We start from the raw sequence: 7722 nt of genomic DNA on the forward strand, positions 1-7722 counted from the left end.
CAGGAATCCCAGCATTTAAGTCACAGAAAAAAAAAAACCCAAACCAAAAAACTAAAAGCACTTCAGACAAAGGCTGCCTCCAGCTATATGTGAAAAATTTTTCCAGGTACCTGTGGAGATTTCAAGGTCTAGAGTATACTTATGTGAAATAAGCCCATAATTCCTAACAAAAGTCTGGTAATCATCATCATTGGTAGCAGGGACACCAGATTGAACTTCTGAGCATGTGCCTCCATCTAATTCTTTTTGCTCAGGCTTCTCCTGTTTCTCATCCAACTCTTTGCTTTTATCAGTTCTAACACACTGAGAAACAGAAAGAATGTCCTTGCTGCAGCATGGCTGTTCATCATCCACGCATCCAAAATAGGACTGGTTAATTTCCATCTGGGAGGACAAGGGGGATGCAGGTCTATCCTCATTAGCAGACATTTGTTTGTTGGCTTCCAGTTCCACGTCATTCACAGTGAAGTCGAAAGGATCTGGCATCAGAAGCCGGAAACAGTTTTCCATCTCTGTCACTGTGTTGGCAATCTCTTGGGACATTTCTATCAAGACACAATTGTTTTAGAATATTGTTAAATACTGTAAAATGCTAATATCTCCAGAGCAGACACAGATTTATGAAACAAATAAGACTGCCAAAAGGGTAATCCTTTTATTGAGTAATCAGTGAAAATTTAGCTATACAGATTTCTTTCTGCTGCAGAAATTGTCCTTATAAAAGTGACAATACTTTTCTTAAGCAGGAAATCTAGAGTTTCCTGAGCTAGGAATTTAGAATCAGTGTTCCTCCTTTCCCTACCCTCTCTAAAATTTCACTATGCAAAGATGACACAGGTACTTCATAAAATTTGAAGGAGAAAAAGGTTCAATGAGGATATTCTTAGTGATCTTGGCGCATAATCATTCTACAGCCATGAATGTTATAGTTGCTTGTAGATGTAGCCATGAATACATGCTATTGGTCAAAAAGATGCTACCAATAAAAATGACTTTGAGAAGGTTAAATCTCTTTAAAATTCCACGCTCGTGTATGAAAACGTTTCCAGCATGCAGAATAACTGCAGACACAATTAGATGCATTGCATATACCAAAGTAATTGAATTAAATAATTCTTTGTAACTGCAACATAACATCCTTACTATCTCTGTTCTTTCGTATTACAGAAATATGTTTGCCACGTACATGTTACTTAGAGGTTCATCCTCCAGTTAGACACATTTTTTAGCAGCAGTATGATACTTTTCATAGATATCCTACACTGCATCCAGGATTCCTATGCAGACCACTGCCTATACTTCTGGCACATGATGACCATATATACAATATAATTAAGGTCATCAGTCCACAAGGTATTGAGAAGTCTGTGCCTAATCACAGAAATTAAGCCACTAGCTTCAAAAAGTCTTGTGATCTTGCTTGAGGTTATGCATTCATACTTTACTGAATTACAGACAAGACCTTTACTTGCTAACTTCTCTTTTTTTTTTTTCCTCCCCCTATCTCTTCATACTACCTGAGCTCACAGGACTTGTTTCCCCTGATATTCTTTAGGCAAGAAAGACAGAGGGTCGAATGTACTAGTCCCGCCCTCTGTGGTCAGCTGTTATTTGGATAGCTATTCTCTTAGAATTTGTCTTAGATAAACTTAAAAAAGGTTGCTTTAAAACTGAACAAAAATACCCCAACACTAAAAGAACAGAAGCAACTCACCTTCCATTTCTTTTTCAGCTCTTTTGGCTTTCTCTTTGCAAATGTTCTCCAATCGTTTTTGCTTCTCCTCTTCCCTCTTCCTTTCAGCCACAGTTCTGGCATGCACATCTTGAAAATCCACCTAAGGAGGAAATGAAGAAAAAAGTGTAACATTGCTTCTAAGAAATATATAGAAAATCCACTTCCTAAGATCCTTATCTGTGGTGAAAAATCCTCTAACATCAGCGATCAGCCAAAAGCTTGGCAGTACTTCCTTTTATCTCCTCTCCTCCTAGAATCAATAACTACAGTAATTCTGAACAAGTTTTTACTTCTACTAATAAGGGACTGCTGAGAATCAACGGCTTTCAGAAAGGAATCATAAGGTAGAAAACCAAAACCAGTTAAATTTCCACATGTAAATTGCAGGAATAAACTGGGAGACCTCTGTCACAGCATTGGAGACAAGGGGTTAGGGGGAATGAGCAGGAACACACTACACAGGCTAAGTATTCAAATTATATGAAAACGTCACATTAGGCCCACTGTTAGTAAAGGAAATCTAGGAAAATTTGTAAGCACTATTACCACAAGTATACCTATCACTTACTGAAGAACTTCGTAAGCAAGGAAAGTAGAAAAGATGACATTCAAATTCATTTAAGACGACCACATTTTGGATTTTACAAGTACATTTGTTGGATTTGGGGATTGAGGGAAAGGTTACCATGCAGTCTCACTTTACCTTCTTACGACTAAAACAGAAACATAAATCTGAGTGATTCAAAATGCCGTTTCTTAAAATATTTGCAATGGGGCTTTTTTTAGTTTGCTCTTAGAAGGGCTTGAAAATGTAAATATTTTTCACTTCTGTTTTAAGGAAAGGAGTCTTGATTATGTTATTGCATAAGGAAACCTCTTTGAAAAAGGAAAACACATTATTTCCTTTTGATTGCTACCACATAACTTTTGTTAACTTCAACACAGATCATCTTGAGAGCCGAGCAAGCCTGTACTTTGCTGCTAATAAAGTTCGCAGACTCTCTGGTGCTACATCTATATTACAAGCACCCACTGAACATTTGTCGTTATTGCCACTGAGAGATGATCAAGCTTGTCAACATACAGTAACGGTTCCCAGATACTGACATCCTACACCAATACTTTGGAGCCACAGAAGAGTAAAACAGCAAAGCTGAATCTCACTTATGAGGCACAGGTCCAGACAACATTGAGATCACTCTACACAGGACAAATAAGTCTCACTTTCTATCTGTTCCCAGATCTCTCCTGAAACATGTACATGGATTTAATAGCCATGGGTCAAGAAAACCAAGTACATCCTACAACTGAAGTTCGCTTATTTTTACCCAATCAAGAATTTTCTTGGCGTCTCATCTCAAACTTACTGAAACATTTATATATTTGTTCAGCATTAAGCAAGTAGGTAACTCCATTAAACACTACGGAAGTTAAAAACAAATGCTTGAACTTGGGCTTAACCACATACTAAAGTAAATGTTCCTATTGCTGAATAATCCCTACAGTGTGCAATAAGCCTTAAGGTTTTTTTTACAAGTATTATTTATGTAAAAACTTTAAAGACAAATTGTTTTATATAAAAGCCTTTAGGAGCAAAAGGATACTTCAGCTTTCATATAAACTGGCATGGAGAGTCTCCATCAGTTTAGGAAGAAAGGCACAATTACCAATCTATTTTTTTATTGGGGAATGGGAGGTGGGGGGTGGGCAGAGGGATGGTAGGGAAAAGAGTTAGTTTCATACCCTATAGCAGCACTTGGATCATCAGGGTGAGCTTTTTTGATTTTCAGAATCCTATTTTTCTACCAAGTTCACATAGCTCTCAACCCAGTAGCAGAAGAAACAGATCCTCCCAAAGAGCAGCATCAGCCACAAAAACGGAACAAAGATACAGAACCCAGGAACTACTGCTACTGTTTCTAGGCAGTCAGACTGGACTTGCACAGAAAACAAGAAATAGCTAGAGTTCCCTAAATCACAACTTCTGCTGCGTACCAGAATACCTACAGTGGAGTCATTTGCCCATGCTTTCCCCTTTTGTCCCAAAAGGGCCAGCCACATGCTGCTCTGATGCATTGTTTCATGTTTTGGCACTTGTCCAGATGCCCCTCTTACAACACCTGCCAAATCATCATGGTTTTCCATTGATAACAATAGCGTACCTCACATACTAGGTATCTATCACCAACCAACTCTGCAGCACGTACAAAGCTTTGAGTTGTCCAAAACAGGGCACTCTTACAGAAGCCTCACAAGGTCAGAATAACTCAGGGCACAGCTCACTTGCTACCTGAGGTCACCACAAACTCACAAACTTGGTCAGAACCCATCCAACCTCATTTAGGTGATATGGACTGAAACCAGAGTTGTTGTTCCGCCTCTGTATTGGTGTAGGCTATATGAAGCCTTTTTGCATTGGTCTGTACTTTTTGGAACTGGATGTGATGAGGTGCAGACAATTATTCTTGATTTAAAAGGTGTAAGTAGTGGGCTTAGACAACTACTGCAGCTTTTGTGAAAATATTGAAGTACAGCAGTAAGATACTCTATATTGAGCTGCTCAAAATTCTGTTTACTCCATAACTGCAGTTCACTCCAATTTCATCCATGCTTTCCTCAAATGCAAAGATACTATAATACGACTCAGTTGCCTAAATATGCAAACATTTGGAAATATTTGAAATCTTCCCTCCCCCTTGCCCTTCTTCTTTTTTTAAACTTTGAGACAGGAGCTTGAAAACAATTACTTTCAGATATACTGAAATATTATTTGCACTTGAAGTCAAACTGTTATATAGGTACACACTTGGTACCTACTATTATGGACCTACTAACATTAAAACAGTGGGTAGCTCTCCAGGTTTACACCCTAAGAGGTCATCTTCTGACCAACTGTATATAAGGTGATTTTGGTGATAATTAAAAAACAAAACAAAACAAAACAACCAAGAACCACAAACCGTACACAGAGCTAACACTCCTCTCAAGTTGCCCTATACTACTGTGCCAAACCTGTAATAGAACCCTGTATTAAAAAGAGGTTTAGCACATAAAAAACACAACTTCGTAATAATTTATTTTTAAATTTTAAACCAGCAGCTTTTGCAAGCTGCGTCCAGCTCAGACAGCAGGCCCCAGGGTGGCCCTCGGGGGCAGCAGATGTAATTTACTACTAGAAAGTACATATGCCTCCCCAAATCTTTTGGTTCTTTCTCACACTTCAAGTATTAAACCAGCAAGAGGCTGGTTAGGTCTGTTGGCTTATCTCAACGCTTTAAGTACAAGAGTTATCAAACTACGTAAGATTGTTTCTATTGGTACTAATGTTTCTAGAAGTACTCAAACTCAGCTGCTATAGAAAACAGTACAGCCAATCTTGCTGGGTAGCATAGTATCCCAAACACAAGACCGGGTGATAACTTTTCGTATCTGGGGACCAGGCTTAAACCACAGGACCACAGACAGACAAGCCAAACTTCAGCAGACTTTTTGTGTACTTGCATGTTCAATTTGGTGAAACTGTATTATTATCTGTTAAAGCTCCCTCGTCTCTGTCTTGTATTTCCCCTTGTCACTTTCATTTAGGTTTTTTTTCTTTTCTTTCTTAAACAAGACAACAAGGTTCTGTGAGCAGATGCCAAGAACTGTATAGAAAAAGAACACAGTACAATAAACATACGAGTAGTGTACACTAGTAGCTTAGTGCAGAACCAAAACAACAGAAATACACCATGTATCACAAAGGTTTTTGATCTACTGTTAGGAACACTGAACAGCTGCCTTTCTAAAGGGAAAAAGAATCAATGTGTTTATTGAAAGCCTGATATTAGCATTGTAGCTAGCGTGAATGTTCCAAATTTCATTATTTGCACCTCCGAAGAGATACTAAAGGAGAAGAATGTTCAAAACATCATGACTTGAAGCCTAGAAGGGAGAGATAAAAGCAACTGCTTACATACAAGCAACTTCTCTTTAATAAAACTTCTTGTATGACACACTAAAACTGCAACTGAGGGGAGGCAGCACCTACGCTTAACATCTCTGTTGTACAGTGGAAGGAAGCTAGAACTGGACAGCTCAGTACAAAAATCAGTCTAGTTTAAACTGGCATAGAAAGACTTAATAGCCAATGATCCTCAGTTTCAAGTGCAACCATTATTTCCGTTCTGAAAACTCTATACTTCAGTGCTTCAGTAGGAATCAGTGGGCGAAAACCTACCGGTGAGCAATACTTTTCACACCCTAAAAGAAAAGGCTAGTTGAGTTCAGCTCTCAGTACAAGCCTGGAGTTTTTAAAACTTTACAATACTGCAAGATGAACAAAAAGGTTTGAATTTGTCTTTCAAAGACCATGGTCAACAGGATGCCTCCTAAAGACAATGTAATTTCCAGCACCTTTCCTTTTATATTTATTGGTTTCCTTGCTTTAAACACCTCCTAGAGATCATCACCTAAAACCACACACAGAAGTAAAAATGCAGAGTACCTTCTTATTCTGCTTTAAGAAGCGGTATCCCAGAGAAAGCTTCTTGTAGGCCTCTCCATACTTCTCATGCCAGTCCTGCACTGACTTAATGGCTGCTTTCCTCAGTTTCTGTGCCACTTCTCTGGGCGGTGGAAGAGGCTGCTCGTGGTCTATCCCCACTGTCAGCTCCAAGAACTCTTGGAAATTGGAAATTACTAGCGTCCGGAATTGATGGGATCGGGTGAACAACTCCTGCACGATTTGGAAAGCCGAGAAGCGCATCTCGGCATGCTCCTCGTTAAGCCGTGTCATCAGCAGGTGATAGGCATGGCTGATGTGTTCGTCTGAAGACCTGAGAACAGGAGAAGAAAAAAAAAAAAAAGGAGGATGAGTTACTAAAAGAGAAGTTTAGCACTTAAAAACCACAACTTGTAAATATTTATATTAAATTTTAAACCGGTAGCTTTTGCAAGCTGCGCCCAGCTGAGACAGCAGGCCCCGGGGCGGCCCTCGGGGACAGCCTCGCCGGCCGGCCGGCCCCGGGGATCAGCGTCGCTCCCGGGGGACGCTGCGAGGCCCGGTTTCCGTCCCGTTCCCTCCCGTCCCGTCCCCTCCCGCCCCAGGCGACGCCGGCCGGCCGTACTTGCAGATCTTCTTCAGTTCCTTCATCCTGCCGGGCTCCAGCCGCGGCTCCCCCGAGGTGGTGAGCTCCTCCACCAGCTCGGCCAGGCGCTGGTCCATCTCTGCCGGCACCGAGCTGAAGAGGACAACCGCCCCGCGGAGCCCCTCAGGCCCGGGGAGCCCTGTCAGGCCACCAGGACCTGGCTCTGGCCCAGCTCCGCTGCGGGCCTCCGCGGCGCCATTGCACGCCCCCCAGGGGAAACCCCGCCCCTCGGGGGCTGCTACACCCACCCCCGCCCCGCGGCGGGTGGTACCTTCCTCACCCACCCCCGCCCCGCGGCGGGTGGTACCTTCCTCACCCCCCTCCGCCGGCGCCTACCACCGCCCCGCCGTCGCTTTACGCCAGCGATACCCCCCCCCCCCCACCGGCTTCCACGCAGTAACGCCCGCGTGACGTCACGCCAGCCGGAAGCGCGAATAGAGGTAGGCGGGGAAGGCCTTAAAGGGACCGCGCCTCGCTTGGAAGAGGGGGCTGTTAACCCTTTGCTGTCCGCAGGGCTGAGCCGCGGGGCAGGGCTGCACCAGCCCTGGTGGGGGGGAGCGAGCGGCCTCCACGAGGCCCCCGAGCCCGGCGGGGAGCAACGGCCGCTCACCTCAAAGCACCCTGTGATTACGGACCCCATTAGGATAGTTCCAAAGAACGGCTCAAAAAAGGCGGTGTTGAGCTCAAAAGCCCGGCCTGGAGGCCTGGCCCAGGCTGCGGAGGGGGCAGGCCGTGGGGCTGTGGAGAACTGGGCGCTGAGGCCACGGCCATGGCTGGGCCTAGCTGAGGTGCTGCCCCTCAGGGACCCCCCTGGGTGAAGGTGGTGACCCGTCAGGCATGGGGAGCGGAGCCCCCCCG

General features: G+C 43.4%; 1 protein-coding gene across 1 annotated transcript in view; it reads right to left on the bottom strand.

Annotated features, from left to right (window-relative positions):
* The window catches only part of UVSSA (UV stimulated scaffold protein A), a 60396-nt gene extending 53278 nt beyond the window's left edge, over positions 1 to 7118 (bottom strand). The window contains exons 1-4 of the mRNA XM_054203051.1: positions 6844 to 7118; positions 6222 to 6552; positions 1715 to 1835; positions 111 to 545 (exon numbers count right to left, since the gene is read on the bottom strand). Of these exons, the coding sequence (XP_054059026.1) occupies positions 111 to 545; positions 1715 to 1835; positions 6222 to 6552; positions 6844 to 6941 (985 nt within the window). The 5' untranslated portion in view covers positions 6942 to 7118. The remainder of the gene's footprint in view (positions 1 to 110; positions 546 to 1714; positions 1836 to 6221; positions 6553 to 6843) is intronic.
* Between the last annotated feature and the right edge of the window lie 604 nt (positions 7119 to 7722).

Source organism: Rissa tridactyla, chromosome 5 (genome assembly GCF_028500815.1).
Source record: "Rissa tridactyla isolate bRisTri1 chromosome 5, bRisTri1.patW.cur.20221130, whole genome shotgun sequence".
In the NCBI taxonomy this organism is placed as follows: Eukaryota; Metazoa; Chordata; class Aves; order Charadriiformes; family Laridae; genus Rissa; species Rissa tridactyla.